The sequence below is a fragment of the Equus caballus genome, chromosome 24, assembly GCF_041296265.1.
Source record: "Equus caballus isolate H_3958 breed thoroughbred chromosome 24, TB-T2T, whole genome shotgun sequence".
In the NCBI taxonomy this organism is placed as follows: Eukaryota; Metazoa; Chordata; class Mammalia; order Perissodactyla; family Equidae; genus Equus; species Equus caballus.
In genome coordinates this window covers 38,792,653-38,813,708 of record NC_091707.1, presented here as the reverse complement: position 1 = coordinate 38,813,708, position 21,056 = coordinate 38,792,653, and the positions used below count along the sequence as shown (strand labels likewise).

Sequence of the window (21,056 nt, the reverse complement as noted above, 5' to 3'; positions counted from 1 at the left end):
TTGTTTAGATCAAAGTTAACAAATATTTGCACCTACTTGAGTACCAAGTGTTAACCTGTTGTACTGTGAGGACAAAAATGAAAGAGAAATGGTTATTTTCTTGAGGAACTTAGGTACTTTAAAAAGAGAAAGACATATAAACACGTAATGTCAATTTAATAGTACAAATGTAGTGGTAAGATTGGAGGAGGAGCCTTAACCTAGCCTACTTACAGCTTTCTGGATTTTGTCCTGCTGTTACTTCTAGGTTTTGCTTGATGTTATTTTTCTATTTAGAATGCTGCCTTTGGCCTTCCTTCTAGCAACTTTCAGCACTCCCCCCAAACAAACCAAACAGAAAAGGCTTGGCTAATCTACCAAAGTACAACAGAAACTCAAGTATTACCTCCTAGGAAGACTTCCCTGACCATGCCTTGTCCCCCAAGCTGAATTTATTGCTCTCTCCTGTGTTCTCATATGATATCATACTTCTTTACATTTTCTGTCTTTTTGAGTTGTTATTGCTTTGTCTATTGCCCTGTTAATCTGTAAACCTCTTAAAGGAAATACCATCTTATTATTTTCGCATTTCTTGAACCTAATGGCAGTAATTGCCATTCAGTGCTTATTTATCACAAAGCATTCTCTGCTTTTTATTTGTTAATAACTATAATTATAAATATGTTCACTATAGCAGATATAATTAATATTTGTTAATATGTCCTTTTCAACTTGTGGTTTACTTTAGAATCCTAGAATGCAGAAACTGGAACTTTAGAAATCATCTGATCTGGTGGTTCTCAGCTGTGGTTGCATGATTAGAATCATCTGGGAGCTTTAAATAACGAGAATAGATTTCATCTCACACCAATTAAGTCAGAATATTAGGAGAGGGGCCTAGGTATGTTTAAGCCACCAGGTGGTTATAACTTGCAGCCAAGATTGAGAACCATTGATCATAGTCTAACAGTGAAGTGACTAAAGCCAAGAGAGGTTAAATGACTTGCCTCTGCTACATCTGTATCTGTCATCTTGAACAAAACTAGAACCCAGAAGTTCAGATTTTCAATACAGTGGCTTTCATAAGCAGGCAGTATAGCATAAGAATAAGAGCAGAACCAGAAAGCCTAAGTTCAAAGCAGTGCAAGTTACTAAACTTTTCCATGTTTCAAGAAATAAACTACTAACATATAACTCTTTTTTTTTTTTTTTTTTTGAGGAAGATTAGCCCTGAGCTAACTACTGCCAATCCTCCTCTTTTTGCTGAGGAAGACTGGCTCTGAGCTAACATCAATGCCCATCTTCCTCTACTTTCTATGTGGGACGCCTACCACGGCATGGCTTTTGCCAAGCAGTGCCATGTCTGCACCTGGGATCCGAACTGGCGAACCCCTGGCCACCGAAGTGGAACATGTGCACTTAACCGCTGTGCCACAGGGCCGACCCGTAACATGTAACTCTTGGTCTGGAATCTGGCATGTACATAGAAAGTGCTCAATAAGTGAAGCAGTTATCTTCATAAAGTCTTTTTTCCTTTAGAAATTTGAGTGGTAAAGTGGAAATTTAGTGGATCAGTATACTCATTAATCATTCCTTTTGTGCTTTGGTAATTTTAACTCTGTTTGAGATATGGCCATTTTTGGTGATTCTTCAGCATTTGGACCTATTTCTGTGTACCAAAGTAATGCAACTGAGCTACTTGATCCTCTAACTAGTTCCTAATAAGTGCTTTTCTTTTGTCTTAGGTACTGGCCCCACTTCCGGGAGGAATTTCACCACAGACAGGTGTCATCATCCAGCCTCAGCAAATCTTATTTACAGGAAATAAGACTCAAGTTATACCCACAACGGTGGCGGCTCCTACACCAGCGCAAGCACAGATAACTGCAACTGGCCAACAGCAGCCACAGGCCCAGCCTGCTCAACAGCAAGCTCCATTGGTGTTACAAGTTGATGGAACTGGGGATACATCATCTGAAGAAGATGAAGATGAAGAAGAAGACTATGATGATGATGAGGAGGAAGACAAAGAGAAAGATGGAGCTGAAGATGGGCAGGTAGAAGAAGTAAGTTTCTGGTAAAAGACTTGAAATGAGAAGCTACTCAATCATTTCTTTTCCTTGGTACCAAACTGATGAATTATGTTGCATTTTTTCAGAGGTTGTTAGGGTGCTATACAACATAGGATTTTAAGTATAAATTTAGACATTGTTGTAACTTAAGACTTTTAGATTGTTCTGGTTGTATTTATCTTCATAAAATGTTTCATATAGCTAGTAATAAAAAATGAATTTATACCAAATTAAGTTGTATTTATAAAGGTAATGGAGAGAGTGAAAGTAATACTATTTCTTTGGCCTATGCATTCATGATGTGGCTTAAACATAAGACATTGGGAGAACAGATAGATGTGTTTAATCTTTTGCATCAGTAATTAAAAAGGTACAGTAACATTTGGGAGGAGAGGAAACTTAAGAAAAAAGGTAAATGTGATTCATTCAAAACCTCCTTTTGGTCCATATTCCATACCAGTTCCCTAGATAACCTTATTTACTCTTAGTGTCTATCTTCAGTTTAACAAACTGTCCTTTCTTATTCATCTTTAGTTATATATTTATAGAAGTATATAAGTATATCTTCGTTTTCCAGCTTAGTTACTTGAATTCAAGATAATATTTGTCTTACTACAATTTTCATTCTTAATTGCCTTCTGTACCCTGACATGTAACTTTTTGTTTATCTTGGTACAAAGTTCTTTTAAATTACCTAAGTAATATTTTTTTAAATATTATTTTTATTAAATATTGAATAGATATAAATGAATAAAAATTATTTTAAGATATAAACACCGCAGTGTCAACGTAAGTTAAAAGAAAAAAAATCCCATTACTTCATTAAAGTCCCCTGGGTGCCTGTCCCCGATCCCATCCTCTTCTGCCATCAGAGTAACTATGCTCATGAATTTTGTGTTTATCATTAACTTGCCTTTATGTTTTACCACTTGCATTTATATTCCTAAAGCATATTATTTAGTTTTGCATGCCCATTTATAACATAAATGGAATAATTATGTATTCTTCAAGTTTTTTTTCCTGAAGATGGTATTTCTGACACTCATCTAAGTTGTTGCCATATCCCTATAATTTTTTTCACCATTGAACATACCATAATTTGTTTATCCATATTTCTAATGTGATGGGCATCAGGGGTGTTTCTGCTTGTTTACTGTTACAGACAGTTATAAAATATTCTTGTGTGTGTCTTCTGCAGACACATATGCAAGAGTTTCTCTAATTTCAATACCTAAACATTGAATTGCTGGATCCCAAGGTATGCACAGCTTCAACTTTACAAAAAATGCCAAATTGTTTTACTAGTTACATTCCATTCAGTGTATAATTGTGCAGATGTCTCCATGTCTTCACCAATACTTGATATTGTCAGCTTTCTTAATTTTTGCCAGCTCGGTAGGTAGAAAATGGTATTTCATTTTGATTTTAATTTGCATTTCCTTGATTACTGATGAGGTTTAGCCTCTTTGATTCTTTCATATTTTCTCTGTAGACAAGTAAAATATGAAAAAAATTTTTCTTGCCTTGTTGGCTAAGCCCTCCAGAACAACATGGACTAGAAATAGTGATAGCAGACACTCTCATCTTTGTCTTTAATCTTAAAAGGAATCCTTTTTCTGTGTTTCGCTATTAAGTATAATGTTTACTGTGGGCTTTTTATGGATACCCTTTATCAGGTTAAGGAAAGTTCTCTTCAGATTAACTAAGCTTTGTTTTGTTTTTTAAACTATAAACAAGTATTGAATTTTATTAAATACTTTTTCTGCAACTATTAGATGATTATGTGATTTCTTTAAATCCTTAATCTCTTATTTATGATGAGTTGTATTAATTGGTTTTCTGTTTGTAAACCAATTTTGTATTCCTGCAATAGCACAACTTGATCATTATGTATTACCCTTTTTATGAATTGCTGAATTCACTTTGCTCAGGGCTTTTGGATGTATATTCATGAGTGATACCATCTGTGATTTTCTGTTCTCACACTCTTCTTACCAGGTTTTCAGGTTATGGTAACCTTATAAAATGGATTTGGGGGAGTGTTCTCTCTACCTTGGGCTGTTTTTTTTTTAGATTATACTTAATTCTTCTGTGAATATACCTCACACCATATACAAAAATCAATTCAAAATGCATCAAAGACCTAAATGTAAGACATAAAACTCTTAGAAGAAAACACAGGGCAAAAGCTCCACAACATTGGATTTGGCAGTTGTTTCTAGATATAACACCAAAAGCACAAGCAATCAAAGAAAAAATAAAGTGGATTTAATAGATTAAAACTTTGGTGCATCAAAGGAAAATATCAAGTAAAAAGACAACCTGCAAAATAAGGAGAAAATATTTACAGATAATATATCTAATAAAGGATTAATATTCAGACTATATAGAGAACTCTCAAAACTCAGTGACAAAAAACAAACAACTCTATTCAAAAATGGGCAAAGGACTTAAATAGACGTTTCTCCAAAGAAGATATGCAGATAGCCAACAAGCACGTGAAAAGATGCTCAACATCATTATTCATTGGAGAAATGCAAATCAAAACCACAAAGATAGACTACTTCACATCTACTAGGATGGCTATGATCAAAGAAGAAATAAAGAGAAAATAACATGTCAGTGAAGATACAGAGAAATTGTAACTTTGTTCATTGCTGGTGGGAATGTAGAATGGTGTAGCTGCTGTGCAAAATGGTTTGATGGTTCCTCAAAAAGTTGACCATAGAATTACTATATGACCCTGCAGTCCCACCCCCATGTATATGTGTAAGAGAATTGAAAATAGGTGTTCAAACAAAAGCTGGTACATGAATGTTCATAACAGCCCTCTACACAAAACCCAGATGTCCATCAAGTGATGGAGGGACAAATGAAATATGATATATCCATATGATGGACTATTATTTTGCCACGAAAAGGAACTAAGTATTGGTATATACTACAACATGGATGAAGCTCAGATATTATGCTAGGTTAAAGAAGCCAGACCACATATTCTATGTGTATATTGTATGATTCCATTTATATGAGATATCTGGAATAGGTAAATCTATAGAGACAGCAGATTAGTGGTTGCCAGAGGCTGGAGAGAGGCAGGAATGGGGAGTGACTGCTTAATGGTAAAGGTACGAAATTGTTCTGGAATTAATTAGTGGTTGATGGTTGCACACATTATAAATGTACTAAGTGTGACTGAATTGTACACTTGAAAATGGTGAATTTTATGTGAATTTTACCTCAGTTAAGTTTTGTTTTTTGGGTTTTTTTACATTTACATTGGTGATATCTATTTTAACTTAAAGAATATATATACATACTTGTGTGTGAGTAGATATAGGCCTAATATCATCCTGATTATTTTCCATTCCACTTTTATTTTGTCCTATCTTCTCTTTCTTCATTAATTAGGAATCTGATTTATTGCCACAACTGAGGTCAAGTTTAACATAGTTGACCATTTTATGCTCTAGTTAGATCTTGGCCTTTAATTCTCTTTAGGACTGAGACTTTAGTATTGAAATTTGCACCCCCCCCATCCTCTTACTATGAATGACTTAGTTAATTATGTTCTAAGCCTCCACAGTCACCATCACCTCGGTAGACATGCTAATTGGTATTCAGAGTCCTTTCCTTAATGTAAAGATAAGCCAGACTGCTTGCCTCTTTTATAGCCATTTTTCCTCCTCCAGTTTCACCATTATTTTTCCCTTTACACTGCTGCTGGTGGTGGTACATAGTGCCATTATCTCTTTAAACCTTCATATTTTCCTAGGTCTACTTCTAGGCATCTTAAGCAGTTATTGGAGAGAATTGTCTTCTTGTGCTATTCTGAAAGAATGAGAGAAATAAAGCTAAATATCTTTTCAGACTTACAAGTTATGTGGCTTAACTATTTTCACTGTTGTATTTATTTTCTTTCTGGAATTTCAGTAACACTAGCTAAATCTTAACACAGGCAATAATATGTGAAGTATAAATAAAATCTCCTTTTTTATTTGTAGGAGCCTCTCAATAGTGAAGATGATGTTAGTGATGAAGAAGGACAGGAACTCTTTGATACAGAAAATGTTGTTGTATGCCAGTATGATAAGGTAAGGATTTCAGCATCAGATTACTGACAATTTTTTCTGTTGTATTTCTTCCCTAAACCATCCTTTCTGACTTGTTCCAGCATTTGGACAGCCAATTGATGCCTCTTATACTCAGTATAAACAGTGTGAATGGAAACATTGTTATAGTTTAGTAGATTATTTTAATAGAATGAGAAGTTAATTTGTGTAGCTTTACATTTGAAAAATAAGTTATGAATGAAATCCTGAGCAGAGTTATGCTTTTTTCAGTTTAGACTATGCCTCCCAACTTGTTAACTAAGTAAGTAGAGCCACTTTGGGATTGTCCTTGAACATCAATAGAAACTCAATGGGATAACCCTGTATTGACCTTAGCCTCAACTGCCTCAAAACTAAAAGGCTGTAATTGAATCTCTGTAACTTTTTTTTTTTTTTTTACTAAGGAGAGAACTAGAGCAATAAACAGGACTGATAACTAACAGAGACATTTTTACAAAAAATCATTTAAAAAATTATTTCGCTTTGCTAAATTTTGGTAGCATTAGGAACTTTTAAACTAGGTTCTCTGAGAATTAGCTAATCACTCCTTGTTTTCTTTTTTTTTAATTAAAGATTTTATTTTTTCCTTTTTTTCCTCCCCAAAGACCCCCGGTACATAGTTGTATATTCTTCATTGTGGGTCTTTCTAGTTGTGGCATGTGGGACGCTGCCTCAGCGTGGTTTGATGAGCAATGCCATGTCCGCGCCCAGGATTCGAACCAACGAAACACTGGGCTGCCTGCAGCAGAGCGCGTGAACTTAACCACTCGGCCATGGGGCCAGCCCCAACTCCTTGTTTTCTTAATTCTTAAAAAAGGGTTCTACTTTCCACGTATTTTTGTTATAGTTACTGGCATTGTTTAGATTTTGTTACTTATCAAAACATTTAATTTGGAATAAGATTTGTTTTCTGATTATAAGCATGAAATTTATAATAAATTCACAAATTATATTGCATTTATAATTTAATTTCAGCAGATTTTTACCAAATGCTAAAAACTCTAACAGAAGCAGTGGGGTTTTGTTTGTAAGCACGACTCATTCACTAAACAAAAATTTCTTAAGTGCCTAAACGTGCCAGGCATTGGAGCTGTAGTCATGATCATGCAAAGTTTGTGCTTTGCATAAATTTTTGTTACATGATGAAAATCCTAAATTTGTGTTGCTCTTATAGAAATGAATGTTATAAATAATAAGTAAGCCATGCTTATCGCAAACAGACCTATAGAGAAAATGTTGACACAATGGATCTTATTGTTTCCTGATGAAAAGGTAAAGTCAAGCTGGTTATATACCTGTCAAGTTAGAGAATAAAGTCAGTGAGGTCATTGATTTAGAGTTATCAGAGCATCCACTTTTGTGCCTTATGACGTATATCTGAGTGTTCTTAATACTCTACATCAGACACATTATAATAAATGTAATTTGGTGTTATATTCCTGTAGAGTAAGAATAATACAGGAGATACCAGTAAAGCTTTATTGTCAGGAAATCTCAAGGGAACCTTTGCAACCAAATTTTCTAGAACACAGTTTCATGATAAAAAGACAGATTTATCAGGCAAGAGAGGACCTTAGCTTAACTGAAGAATATACTTCCAAGTATTTTCATATTATAAGAGAATGGTTCTATTCTTCTTTGGTATAAATTGTACACGTAATATTTTAAATGTTAAAGTTGGTTTGTTTTGCTCCCAGAGATATTATTTTAGTGTCTTAAACTAAGAAATTAAAAGTAACTTTAAATAGTGTGTTGAATGATAAACAGTTGTAAATTTTGGAGTGATCTAATTTTTAGAATCAAGTGAGTTCTGTAGACAGAGAGTTGGGGGCTTGATGTTTTAGCCAACAGTAAAGAATGGTGTTGTTCAGTCTACGACTGATTAAAATGGGGTTGGATATAGTTTGAGTTAACTTGAATTTTAGGAGTTTATTTTTGAAGCCTAAACTTTAAAATTTTAACAATTTAGAAGCCATCATAGAATAATGAAATTTCTGTTGCCGATCAAATTAGAATCTTAGTTAAACTTACTATGAGGCAGAATTCTCCTTTAAGTATTGGTAGATAAGGATGCATAGGTGTTTGAGGCTTCAGTCTTCTTTATAGGTAATTTTATGTAATATGTTTGTCTTTAAGAAATTTAAGAGGCCTTTCTCCTGGCATTCAGAATACTCCTACATGAAGGGCTTAGGGGCAGTAATGGATTGTTTTTCAAGTTGCATTTTGTGATTTTATTCAAATAAGAATATTTACCATTCATTATGCAGTGACTTCAGTGCTGAGTACTGGGACTATTATTTGATCCATGAAACTTCTACATTTGCTTTTTGCAAATTGTCTTGCATTAGAATGCAATCAATTTCTTTGTGGAATTCCTTTTAACTAGCTAGTCACCACTTTCTTGGTTATATAATCCCGTGGTCTTTCAGGTTGCAGTCACTTGGTTCATGCTGTAAATAAATTTGTATACCCATTTTTAGGATAATACTTTATCTGTAGAGAGTCAAAGAAAAGAGGAGACAGAGGTCTTTTCATTCAACAAATACTGAGTGTCTATGATGTCCCAGGGCACTAGTGAATGAAACAGAACAATCTCTGCCATTGGGATGCTTACTGTAGTGGAGGGGGACAGATGCTAAAACATAATAATAAATTAACATGATATGTTAGAAGCTGATAATTGGTGTGGAAAAATACAGAGTGGGAAGGGGGACGGGTTACAGTTTTAAATAGGACAATCATCTTACTCCTTTCGAGATGAAATTTGAACAGACTTGAAGAGAGTTAGCCCTGTCATTATCTGGTGGCAGAGCCTGCCTGTTATGTGTAAGGAGTGACAAGGAGGCCACTGTGAGTGGACCTGGCCGGGGGCGGGGTTGGGGAGTATAGTAGTGTGGGACGTTGTGAGGACATGGGCTCTTACTCTGAGTGAACTGGAAGCTATTGGAAGGCTTCAAATAGACAAATGTCATATCATTTGCATTTTAATTTTAAAAGGATTACTTTGCCTTCTTTGTTGAGAGCAGAGTGTGTGGAGGAACCAAAGGTTGAAACAGGGATATTGTAGTAATCCACATGAGAGATGATGGTAACTCAGGCTATGATAGTATTGGAAGTGGTGAGAAGCAGCTGGATCTTAGATATTTTTTCAAGGAAGAGTCAGCAGTGTTTCTTGACTCTTCTTGGATGTATGGTAGAAAAGAAAAAGGAATCAAGAATGCATGAAGAATGGAGATGCCATCAACTCAGATGAGGAAGGCTGCAGATGGAGTGAGTTTGGGAGGGGAGAGTGATCAGTTTTGGACATGTTTAGTTTGGTTATCTGTTAGACATTCAAATAATCCATCTTAAGACGTTAGGTTTAATATCTACATAGTGTACAGATGGTCTCTGACTTGTGATGATTTGACTTAATGATTTTTTGACTTTATGGTGATGCAAAAGCGATATGTATTTAGTAGAAACTATACTTTGAATTTTCAGTTTTGATCTTTTCCTGGGCTAGTAATGTGCAGTATGATACTCTCTCATAGTGCTGGGCAGTGGCAGTGATCCGCAGCTCCCAGTCAGCCAGATAATGAGGGTTAACAGCCAGTACACTTATAACCATTCTGTACCCTTACTACTCTTCTATTTTTCATTTCAGTACAGTATTCAATAAATTACATGAGATATTTAACACTTTATTATAAAAATAGGCTTTGAGTTAGATGATTTTGCCCTACTGTAGGTTAATGTAAGTGTTCTGAGCATGTTTAAGGTAGGCTAGGCTAAGCTATGATGTTCAGTAGGTTTGTTGTATTAAATGCATTTTTGACATGATATTTTCAACTTCCAATATGTTTATTGGGATGCAATCCCTTTGAAAGTTGAGGAAGATCTGTATTCAGACCAGAGATATAAGAGCACTTAATGCTGTACTCTCTGCCCTGACTACTGTTTTAACTTTATTGTGCTCTATTTTGTTTTAATAAGTAAGAAAAATTTGGTAAGTGTTAAATGTGTATATAGCTTAAGTCAGTGATCTAGAGAAGAGCATGAGAATGGTTTGCAAATATATGAAAGGTTGTTTGATTTGTTTTTTTAATTAAGTCACAAGAGGCAGAGCTAGGATCAATAAGTGGAAATTTGGAGGAAGCAGATTTCAGTAAGGGATAAAGTATGAAAGACTTTTAAAAGAACTGTCCCAGAAAGGAATACCTTAATGTGCAATTCTTTGCCCCCGACTTCTAATCATACCCAAGCAGACACTGAACAATGATTTGCCAAAAATATGCCATAGAGAAGGTTTGCAAGGGGAGGTTAGACTATGGAATTTTAGGAATGGGATCTCAAAAAATATCTGTACATAGTGAACATTTCTACATTACTGTATGAAACAGCTTGATTTAGTAAAAAAGAGTATTGGGCTGGAACTCAAGAATCATCTTTGTCACTTAATAGCAGTATGCTCTTGGTCAGGTAGTTGAACCTCTCCAGGCTATAATTTCCTCTTTTGAAAATGAAAGCCTAAAACTACTTGATTTTGAGGTCCTTTTCAATCAGAAGAGGGAGAACCATTGGTCCTTCTTTGAAGAAGACATTGAGCTTAAACTGAACATTGAATAATGAGTGGGACTTACTAGGAAAGGGAAGAAAAGTCATTTCAGTTAAGTTTTACAACTCCTTTTTAACCTAAATCCACAGAATTGCAAATAACTAAAAATTGTAAATGAAGGCAAAGATGAGAATGGTCAGGGCTTGGCCCAATTTGAACTCTACCCTTCCTCCTTTGGCTTAACTGTGGATGTTATGTAGTTTTTGAAATCTGCTGTAAGTGACTGGATGATCAGCCATCCTTCAGGTGTATTTGTTAAATGCTGCCATGTATAAGGTTCCATGTTAGGTCTTGAGAAAACCATAAGGAGTTTTATTTTGGTAGAAAAAAATCATTCCATAATTGTATATACTTAGAAATAATACTGGAAATATCTTTCGGAATGCCATTGGGAATTAATCAGTAGGAAAGAGTAGTTGTAGCTGATGAGATTAGGGAAGGCTTTGTGGAGGGCACAGTATTTTTGAGATGGATCCTGAAATAGGAATTGAATTTGTAAAAATGGGAGCAAGGGGGATAACTTCTTTTGAGTGAAATATAGTCTTTGAGGAATGTGGAGGTAGGAAATAAGCTTGGAAAGGTGAGTTATTACCAGGTCATGTAGAAATAGAAATAGTCAAGCAGAGGTGATTGGTTAGAGTTGTGTTTCTGGCAGTGATATTTATAAGATGATTGGAAGGGAGGAGAGAGTGAAGTCCTGGAAATCAGAAGATTACTGTAATAAGTCAGATGACGAGGTTATTGATGTAGTAAGTAGAAGATTATTGGTGGCCTTTGAGAAAACAGTTGCCAGGTGTCCTGGAGACAACTAGAGTAAAATTAGAGATAAAGTAATTAGAGGTTAGAAATAGTAGTATTAGTATGAATACTGGTACTGTGAGGCCACAGTATTAGAAGGGTCAGCAATGTGGAAGTTGTTACCATATGTGAGGAAGAAGAGGAGAATGGTTGTAAACATGATACCAATGAAAAGATAGTGTCCTGATGGTCAGCAGATATGAGGAATGAAGAAAAGCCTGAGGTTAAATGGTGTGAACATAAAAGGAGTTAATAGAGAAAAGGCAAAACAGTGGTCTAGAAGCATCAGGGAGAACAAGGGGTATTCTTGTTTTAAGTATTTGCCAGTATAAAATGTCTTGTGAAAAAAGAAAGTGTATATGGCAAACCTTGTGTTTAGATATAGAGGTAAAATATTTTCCAGAAAATATTAACAACTGCGTTAATAAAAACAAATACTAAGAGCTAAAATAATACTAATTATAGATAGATTTTTTTTTAAACCCATCTAGTGAGTGAATGTGTTTCTTTCTTATTTTTTTTTCATCAAATGAAACTTCACAAAGAAACCAATTTGTCCAACCACAATGGTATGAAACTAGAAATCAATTACAAGAAGAAAACTGGAAAATTCACAAATATTTCAAGATTAAACAATATGCTACTGAACAAACAGTGGGTCAAAGAAGTCAAAAGTGAAATAAAAAAATACCTTGAGACAAATGAAAATGGAAATAGAACATACCAAAGCTTGTGGTAAGGCAGCAAAAGCATTTGTAAGAGGGAAGCTTGCAGAGATAAATGCTTGCATCAAGAAATAAGAAAAATCTCAAATAAGTAACCTAATTTTACACCACAAGGAGCTAGAAAAAGAAGAACAAATGAAGCCCAAAGTTGGTAGAGGAAGGAAATAACAAAGATCAGAGCGGAAACAAATGAAATAGAGACTAAAAAGACAATAGTAAAGATCAGTGAAACTAAGAGCTGGTTCTTTGAAAACATAAACAAAATTGACAGACCTTTAGCTAGACTTACTAAGAATAAAGAGAGAGGACTCAAATAAATAAAATCAGAAGTGAAAGAGAAGGATGTGACCTTTGATACCACAGAAATATGAGGGATAATAAGGGACTGCCATCAACAGTTATACACCAACAAATTGGACAACCTATAAGAAATAGATAAATTCCTAGAAACATGAAACCTTCCAAGACTAAATCATGGAGAAATAAAAAATCTGAACACATTGAATACTAGTAAGGAGATTGAATCAGTAATCAAAAACCTCCCAACAAACAGACGTCTAGGGCCAGATTGCTTCACTGGTGAATTCTAACAAACATTTAAAGAAGAATTAACACCAGTCCTTCTCAGACTCTTCCAAAAAATAGAAGAGGAGGGAGCACTTCCAAACACATTTTACAAGGCCAGCATTACCCTGATACCAAAACCAGACAAGGATACCACAAGAAAGGAAAATTAGAGGCCAATATTCCTGATGAACATACATCCAAAAATCCTCAACAAAATATTAGCAAACCCAATTCAACAGTATTTTAAAAGGATTATATACCATGACCAAGTGGAATTTATTCCAGGGATGCAAGGATGATTCACCATCTGCAAATTAATCAGTGGGTGAGACACCACATTAACAGAATGAAGGGTAAAAATCATACACAGTCATTTCAATAGATGCTGAAAAAGCATGAGACACAATTCAACATCTCTTTATCACCAAAACTCTCAACGAAGAGGCTGTAGAGGGAAAATACCTCAACATAATAAAGGACATGTATGACAAGTCCACAGGTAGCATCATACTCAATTGTGAGAAGCTGAAAGCTTTTCCTCTAAGATGAAGAACAAGACAAGGATGCCCATTCTTGCTAGTTTTATTCAACATAGTATTAGAAATTGTAGCCAGAGCAGTTAGGCAAGAAAAAGAAAAGGTATTCAAATTGGAAAGGAAGAAGTAAAACTGTTACTGTTTGCAGAGGATATGATATTATATGTATAGAAAACCCTAAGGACTCCACTAAAAAACTGTTAGAACTAATAAACGAATTCAGTAAAGTTGCAGGGAACGAAATCAATATGTAAAAATCTGTTGTATTTCTATACATTCATAACAGACTATCGGAGAAATTAAGAAGACAGTCCCATTTACAGTTGCATCAAAAAGAATAAAATACTTCAGAATAAATTTAACAAGGGAGGTAAAAGACCTGTACTCTGAAAACTGTAAGACGTTAATGAAAGAAATTGAGGAAGACACAAATAAATGGAAAGATATTGCATGCTCATGGATTGGAAGAATTAATATTGTTGAAATATCCATACTACCCAGAACAATCTAAATAGATTCAATGCAATCCTTATCAAAATTCCAGTGGCATCTTATTACAGAAATAGAAAAAATAATCCTAAAATTTGTATGAAATCGCCAAAGACCCTGAATACTCAAAGCAGTCTTGAGACAGAAGAACAAAGCTTAGAGGTATCATGCTCCCTGATTTCAAACTATATTACAAAGCTATGGTAATCAAAACAGTATGTTATTGGCATAACAACAGACCTGTAGATCAGTGGAACAGAAAAGAGAGCCCAGAAATAAACCCATGCATATGTGGTCAGTTAATTTACAACAAAAGAGCAAAGAATACACTATGAGGAAAGGACAGTTCTCATCAATAAATGGTGTTTGGAAAACTGTAAAAGATATAAAAGAATATAAATTGGACCACTATTTTAAACCATAACACAACAATCAACTGAAAATGGATGAAAGACTTGAATGTAAGACTGAAAACCATAAAACTACTAGAAGAAAACTTACACAGTAAGCTTCTTGACATCCGTCTTGGCGGTGATTTTTAGGATTTGACACCAGAAGCAAAGGCAACAAAAGCAAAAACAAACAAGTGGGACTACATCATACTAAAAAGCTTCTGCACAGCAAAGGAAACCATCAACAAAATGAAAAGGCAACCTTCTGAAAGGGAGAAAATATCTGCAAATCGTATATCTGATAAGGGGTTAGTATCTAAAATATATACAGAACTTGTGTAACTCAATAGCAAAAAAACAAACAATCCAATTAAATAATGGGCAAAAGATCTGAATAGACATTTTTCCAAAGAAGACGTACAAATGGCCAACAGGTATATGAAAAGATAGTTAATGTCACTAATCATCAGGGAAATGCAAATCAAAACCACAATGAGATAGCACCTCTCAACCTGTTAGAGTGACTATCATCAAGAAGACAAGAAATAATAAATGTTGGCGAGGATATGGAGAAAAGGGAAACCTTGTGCACTGTTGGTGGGAATGTAAATTGGTGCAGCCACTATGGAAACCAGTATGGAGGTTCCTCAAAAAATTAAAAATAGAACTACCATATGATCCAGCAATTCCACTCCTGGGTATTTATCCAAAGGAAACAAAAACACTTAACTTGTAAAGATATATGTACTCCCATGTTCGTTACAGCATTATTTATAATAGCCAAGACATGGAAGCAATCTAAGTGTCAAATCGTTGGATGACTGGATAAAGAAAATACAGTGTGTGTGTGTGTGTGTGTGTGTGTATATGTATGTATGTATGTGTATGTACAATGGAATATTATTCAACCATAAAAAAGAAGGAAATCTTGCCATTTGTGACAACATGGATGGACCTTGAGGGCATTATGCTAAATGAAATCTTAGAGAAAAACAAATATATGATTTTGCTTATATGTGGAATCTAAAACAAACAAAAAAATTGAACTCATTGATATAGAGAACAAATTGGTGATTGCCAGAGGCAAGGGGTAGGGAGTGGATGAAATGAGTTAAAGTGGTTGAATGTTACAAACTTTCAGTTGTGAAGTCAGTCAGTCATGGAAATATAACTTACAACATGGTGACTGTAGTTAATGATACTGTTTTGTATATTTGAAAGTTGCTAAAAGAGTAGATCTTAAAAGTTGGCATCACAAGACAAAAAAATTTGTAAATGTGGATGATAACTAGACTTATTGTGGCAATCATTTTGCAATATATACAAATATCAAATCATCATGTTACACCTGAAACTAATATAATGTTATTTGTCAATTACATCTCAATTAAAAAAAAACAAGTTTGCAAATGTAGTAATGTACAAGACAAAGTTTTTTTAGTGTGTGAATGGATTTTTTGTTGTTGGTTTCCTGTCTTTGGATTGTGTCTCTTACATTCTTTTTTTGTTTGTTTATTTAGATACACAGAAGTAAAAACAAATGGAAATTTCATCTCAAGGATGGCATTATGAATCTTAACGGAAGAGATTATATATTTTCCAAAGCCATTGGAGATGCAGAATGGTGAAGAGTTGGTTCTTTTCTTTTATAAATAAAACAAAACAAACTTAAAAAAATTTTAAAGTGGACAGTTTGAAACTTGGGTCATACACCAACCAAAACTTAACTTCTGCATGTCAGAAAAGTGCAGTAGAAGCAAAGCTACCGGAACAAAGAGACCTTGACAACATAGACACTACTTCTAACTGGCAAGCCATGGAACTGTAGCACCTGGGGTTGTTGGGGGTGGGGGGGTTGGGGTTTTGTGTAGGAAAACCATAATTGTCGATTTTAAATACAGGTACCTGCCACCAATAATTAGCATGTAAAGCTATGTCTATATTCCTTCCTCCAACTTGGGTTCAGTCAGAAGATACTTGTTGGAATGAACTGAGGAAACTTCCCTTTTGATAGATTGAACTGAAACTGTTTATTGTATGTGGTTATATTTGGTAAAAATGGCGTGTGAGCTTTTTACAAAAGGGTAAGAATTATGGTGTTGAATTTTAATTCACTTGTTCAAGGAAACAATTTAGAAACTCTCATAGTAGGTCTTAAATATTTTTACTTACTATTTTCTCTCAGTAATATATACCTCTTCCTTCCCTGCTTTATGAAACATCTATTAAAGAGTTAAAGGAAGTAATCAGTGATCACAGTTTGGAGACAAAATTTGACCCAGGAATCGATATATATTTTAATTAGGTTTCATACTCATTAAATGTAGTTTAAAGACTTGGGTCTCATCTGAGTTGAGCAGAATTAAAATGACAACTTCAGTTTCTTTACAGAAAAACGTATTTGTTTCTTTTAGTCTGACACCTTAAAAAGAAACCTCAAAGTGGCTCCTCAGGAATATGATTTTATTTCACAAAGGTACCATCTAGCAGAAATAATACACATATAGGTAGATACAGATTTTTTTCCTCTTGGGCTGAAGTGTATGCTTATATATGTGTTTAGTTTTTAAGCTAAACAAAAATTCAGTTAACATTCTGTGCATTGATTAGAGCATTGGAGAGGTGGTGAGGACCTGGATTTTTATTAAACAATTTAGTAATTATAAAAATTTCTTGTGTTTACTAGTAAATAATTTAAAAACTATTATTCTAATTGAACACATTTTTTTAAATGCAACTTTGTAATTTGAGGGGAAAACTTTGTTGTTAGAGGGGGGTGGGCCACTAAATACATATTTACCTCTCTTTCATTTGGTGGCCCTTCCAGGCCATTGATAATATAGATGTGGGCTCCAGTTTGCACATCGAGAAGAAAGCATAGAAATTTGATTTGTATATTAAAAATAATAGAAATTTAATATGTATATTAAGAATGCATAGCTCTGTATTCTGTAAGGGGCTCTAAAGAACAATATGGCAGTGCTGCGTTCAGTGTGAACTAGTTGCCTGGGAAATCTGTAGGAGCGCTTCTCTTTATCTTTGTGTTCTTACAACTACTTCTTTTCATGGTTTATCTTGACAAAATTCACATGTGTTTAAGTTACTTGTATATTGAATTTTTTTTGTCTTCCATTTTTGTCTTCCTTTTATTTGCCTTTGTGTGTGTTTCCAGAACTAACATAGAAACACTTTAAAGTACATTGCAAAGAAAAACTGTGAGCTCTTATATGTTGTTTTTTAACACAAATCCTTAAACTTCTCAAAAAGGCTAATCATTTTTTTTTTGTTGCCTGCTTGCCACCCTGCATACCAACTTGGTCCCTTTAACTTATGTTCTGAACTTTGGCATAAATGCTGGTTTCTAGCATGCTAGTAGTTAGGTTTTATTTAGATGCCATAACTGGTAATACGGTTTTTATTTTCACTATATTAATTTAGTTTTTTGGAGGGGAGGTTTATTTGTTTACCCTACTACTCTTTAAGCACACAAAGGTTTTTTCGTTTTTGTTAATGAGACTGGGAGAAGAGAAGGGAGGGGGTGAAATCACGGAAGTCCTGTCGTTCAGTTGTCCTTCAGTGTAGTTGCAGTAGGTTTATATTTACCCAATGAAGAAGTCAATGACCTGAACTACCTATAAAAGTTTAGCAGTGCTGCAGTGTTGATTGAAACCCTTTGGCTTTCTAGTAGTTCCTGTGCTACTGACTGTGGATTACTATATGATATTCAGCTCGTGTTTTGGGCCCTCTATGTAGACAAACATTTGTATTCATGGTAGAATTGTATACTAGCCTGTTTTTATAACATTTTTGAACATGAACAACCGTTGCTTTCAGAGTGACTCAACTAGGGTTATTTTGAAGCAGGAAATAACCATTTGTATTTGCACCTGTGAATTGCATATTAATTATGGCATACTTGGCAGATGCTTTTCTTTTACCTGTGAAAATTCTGAAAGCTGGTCCAAACAACACTGCATACCAAATTGTGCTCTTATATGTATTACTGCATTCTGTTCCTTTTTAATCAAATAGCATGTCTTAGTTTTGTTATAGTGGCTTGCTATAAGAATGCCACTTGCTTATCTTTTATTGTACTTGAATTCTTAATCATGTTTTTAACATTGTATTTAGCAAATCATTTCATTAGGTTCTATAAAAATGTCATTCCTTTGAAAAGGCAAGGATTCCCACTTTCAGAATTTTAAAATGAAAATAGCTTGTTTATTCAAAGAGGGAAGAGAGTTCAGACTTGGTATTGTGAAAATAAGTAAAGGTTTCCGGAGAGGAGTTGTTTAGATTTGCACAGATGGTGATGGCACCTTTTATTTTAAAAAAAGATTAACATGTATCAACAGTGCTAAGGAAAATTTACACAAAATGACTAAAGTGTGGAAATGTGTGCCTTTCAGTATATGTACTCTTTTTTTGGTGGTCATTTGGATAATCAGACCATTTGAATGCCTGAGAGCACATTTAATTTCTGTGGAGAGCCACATTTGGCTAAAACAACTCTTTAATGTGCAATTAGTTTCTAGAGTAAAATGTCTGTTATATGAAGGGGATCTTTATATTGGGCTTTTATATTTTTTTAAATGTTCACATTTCTTTTTGTTAATCAAATGCCATCATAATAGCACATTTATATTGTTGCCTCTCTTAAAATCAAAGCCACCTTAATGTTACTCTTCTAGGAATCCATCAAGAGTTGAGCAGCATGTATAGTGATTAAATATGTCCTTGAAGAGCATATTCTAATAGATTCTGGTTTTAGACAGCAAGAACATAAAAACAGCTTTTGTGTAAAGATTTTCTTTTGCTATAGTGAAAATCAAGGATTTGGTTTTCTTATTTTTTCTGGCTTTTATGGAGGAATGAAAAGGGTTGTCTCTAAGAGTAATTTTTGATTATCTTATAGCAATAATATCACCATTCTTTTCAGAAGGTAAATACGCCTTGTACAGGAAACAGATGTAATTTCCTCTTGGGAGTTCCCTTTATGACTTAGCATTTTCTTCCAGTTAAGAAAATTCCTATATTTTCAGATTATTTCATCTTGAACTTTTTTGAGCTTTTGTGCAATGTAATATTTTATTAATTCATCTTTGTACATTTTCATTTTATTTCATGTCTGTCTCTCACCTGTCTGAATCAGCTATTTCAGATTTTGAATTCATTGGTTAAAAAATAGTTGCTTTATATATTTCCTCATGAGTTTATGTTAAATAGTTTTGCATTTTAATCTATTATGCTATGGAAATTATTCTGAAGTTTATATTCCCTTTTTAAGCCTGCCTTAGTCTATCTTCTGTCATTTTTATGGTTTAAGGAAGAACACATCGAATTTAATATTTTTGTTTATTTTGTGGAACAAGGGAGACTTTTTTTTCTTCTCTTTTAAGGGAAGAACTACATTGAGTTAGTAACTACTATTTCAGTCAAGGTTCCTTAAATCAGTCCAGTATGTGTCAGGGCTACAATTCTGGGGGAGAGACTAATCTTTTTTGCTGTTCTGAGCTACTATTGTCAACTGCTGTTGTACATACTGTTATGTGTAAGGGCGTAAATATATTTATTATGTTTGTAAAATTCATTCTGTACAATTGCAGATCAAGGTTGCTCTTCTGTGATATATGGGATATTATGTTTTAAAGACCATCTTGGAATACAATTAGAGAACTTAGTATTTTGATGTACTAAGACCTATTTTAAGTTTAATATTTTACCTTTGCAAAAACTTTAATTAAAGATGTTATTTAAAAAAATGTTGCTTTGCTTACTAGTGTATAACATTGTTATATAGATAACTGAATAAAACCATGCAGGTTAGCAAGGAAAATGCTTTATATTGTTAATGAGAATAAGTTCCATTTATCAAAAAAAGATACCATTAAATTCTATACTTTAAAATAAGTAGGATGGGATGTCAGTCTGAATTATTAAATTGTGTTACTAATAATAAGACAATAATCAGAAACCATTTTTCCAGCTATCAAATGGCTAGGAAAAAACAATACTCTGTCATGATCAGGGTGTGGGTAAATGGGCCTTATGATAGATTGCTTAGAGGAGTGTAAATTGGTACAAACTTGGTGGACAGAGGGAACAAGAAGCACAAATGCTTTTGAGTGAGGAAAGGAGGACAAGGTACAAAAGTTTATCCAAGAGACTTGAGTGTAGTGATCATGAGGGAGGATAGATATTTTGGGAAGGAAATAATATTCATATTTTATGATATATTAATTTTGTCGTGCCCATTAGACATCCAAGTTGAGGTATCAAGGTGGCAAGATAGATATAAGCAAATGGAGCTTAGCAGGGATATCTGAGCTGAATAATGTCTTTGGGATTTATTATCATATGGAGAACATTTAAAGCCATAAAAATGATCCACCCAAGCAAGAACATGAAGAGAGAATCGAGAAAGGAAAAGGGTCCAGGGCCAATCCTAAAGGCAATCCCAAGACAGATTGGGAAAAGGAGTAGTTAACAGGACTGGCTACATGATTTGCAGGACCTAGTGCAAAATGAAAATATGGGGCCCATTCTTCAAAACTTACTAACAATTTCAAGATGGTGACAACAGAGCATTAAACTAAGATGGACTCTGTGTGACTGCACTTGTCACACGCCCTTGAAGCTTGCCCTGGAGGTCAGGGAAAATGAGGAAGCAAGACCAGTGAAGTAGGAAGAAAGGGGAGAGGCTGTCGAAGAGGACAATATTTTAATAAGGATTGGGCCCTGGTTGGCTTAAGCCATTCTTCCCTGGCCATGGTCATTGATTCAGGGGTA

General features: G+C 34.4%; 1 protein-coding gene across 6 annotated transcripts in view; it reads left to right on the top strand.

The window, feature by feature from the left end:
* GTF2A1 (general transcription factor IIA subunit 1) overlaps positions 1 to 19,831 on the top strand; it is a 47,799-nt gene extending 27,968 nt beyond the window's left edge. For all 6 annotated transcript variants that reach the window (XM_023628209.2, XM_070249372.1, XM_023628207.2 and 3 more), the window contains 3 exons: positions 1,725 to 2,045; positions 6,056 to 6,145; positions 15,788 to 19,831. In XM_023628209.2, coding sequence (XP_023483977.1) covers positions 1,725 to 2,045; positions 6,056 to 6,145; positions 15,788 to 15,895 — 519 coding nt within the window. In that variant the 3' untranslated portion in view covers positions 15,896 to 19,831. The remainder of the gene's footprint in view (positions 1 to 1,724; positions 2,046 to 6,055; positions 6,146 to 15,787) is intronic.
* The last annotated feature ends 1,225 nt before the right edge of the window (positions 19,832 to 21,056 follow it).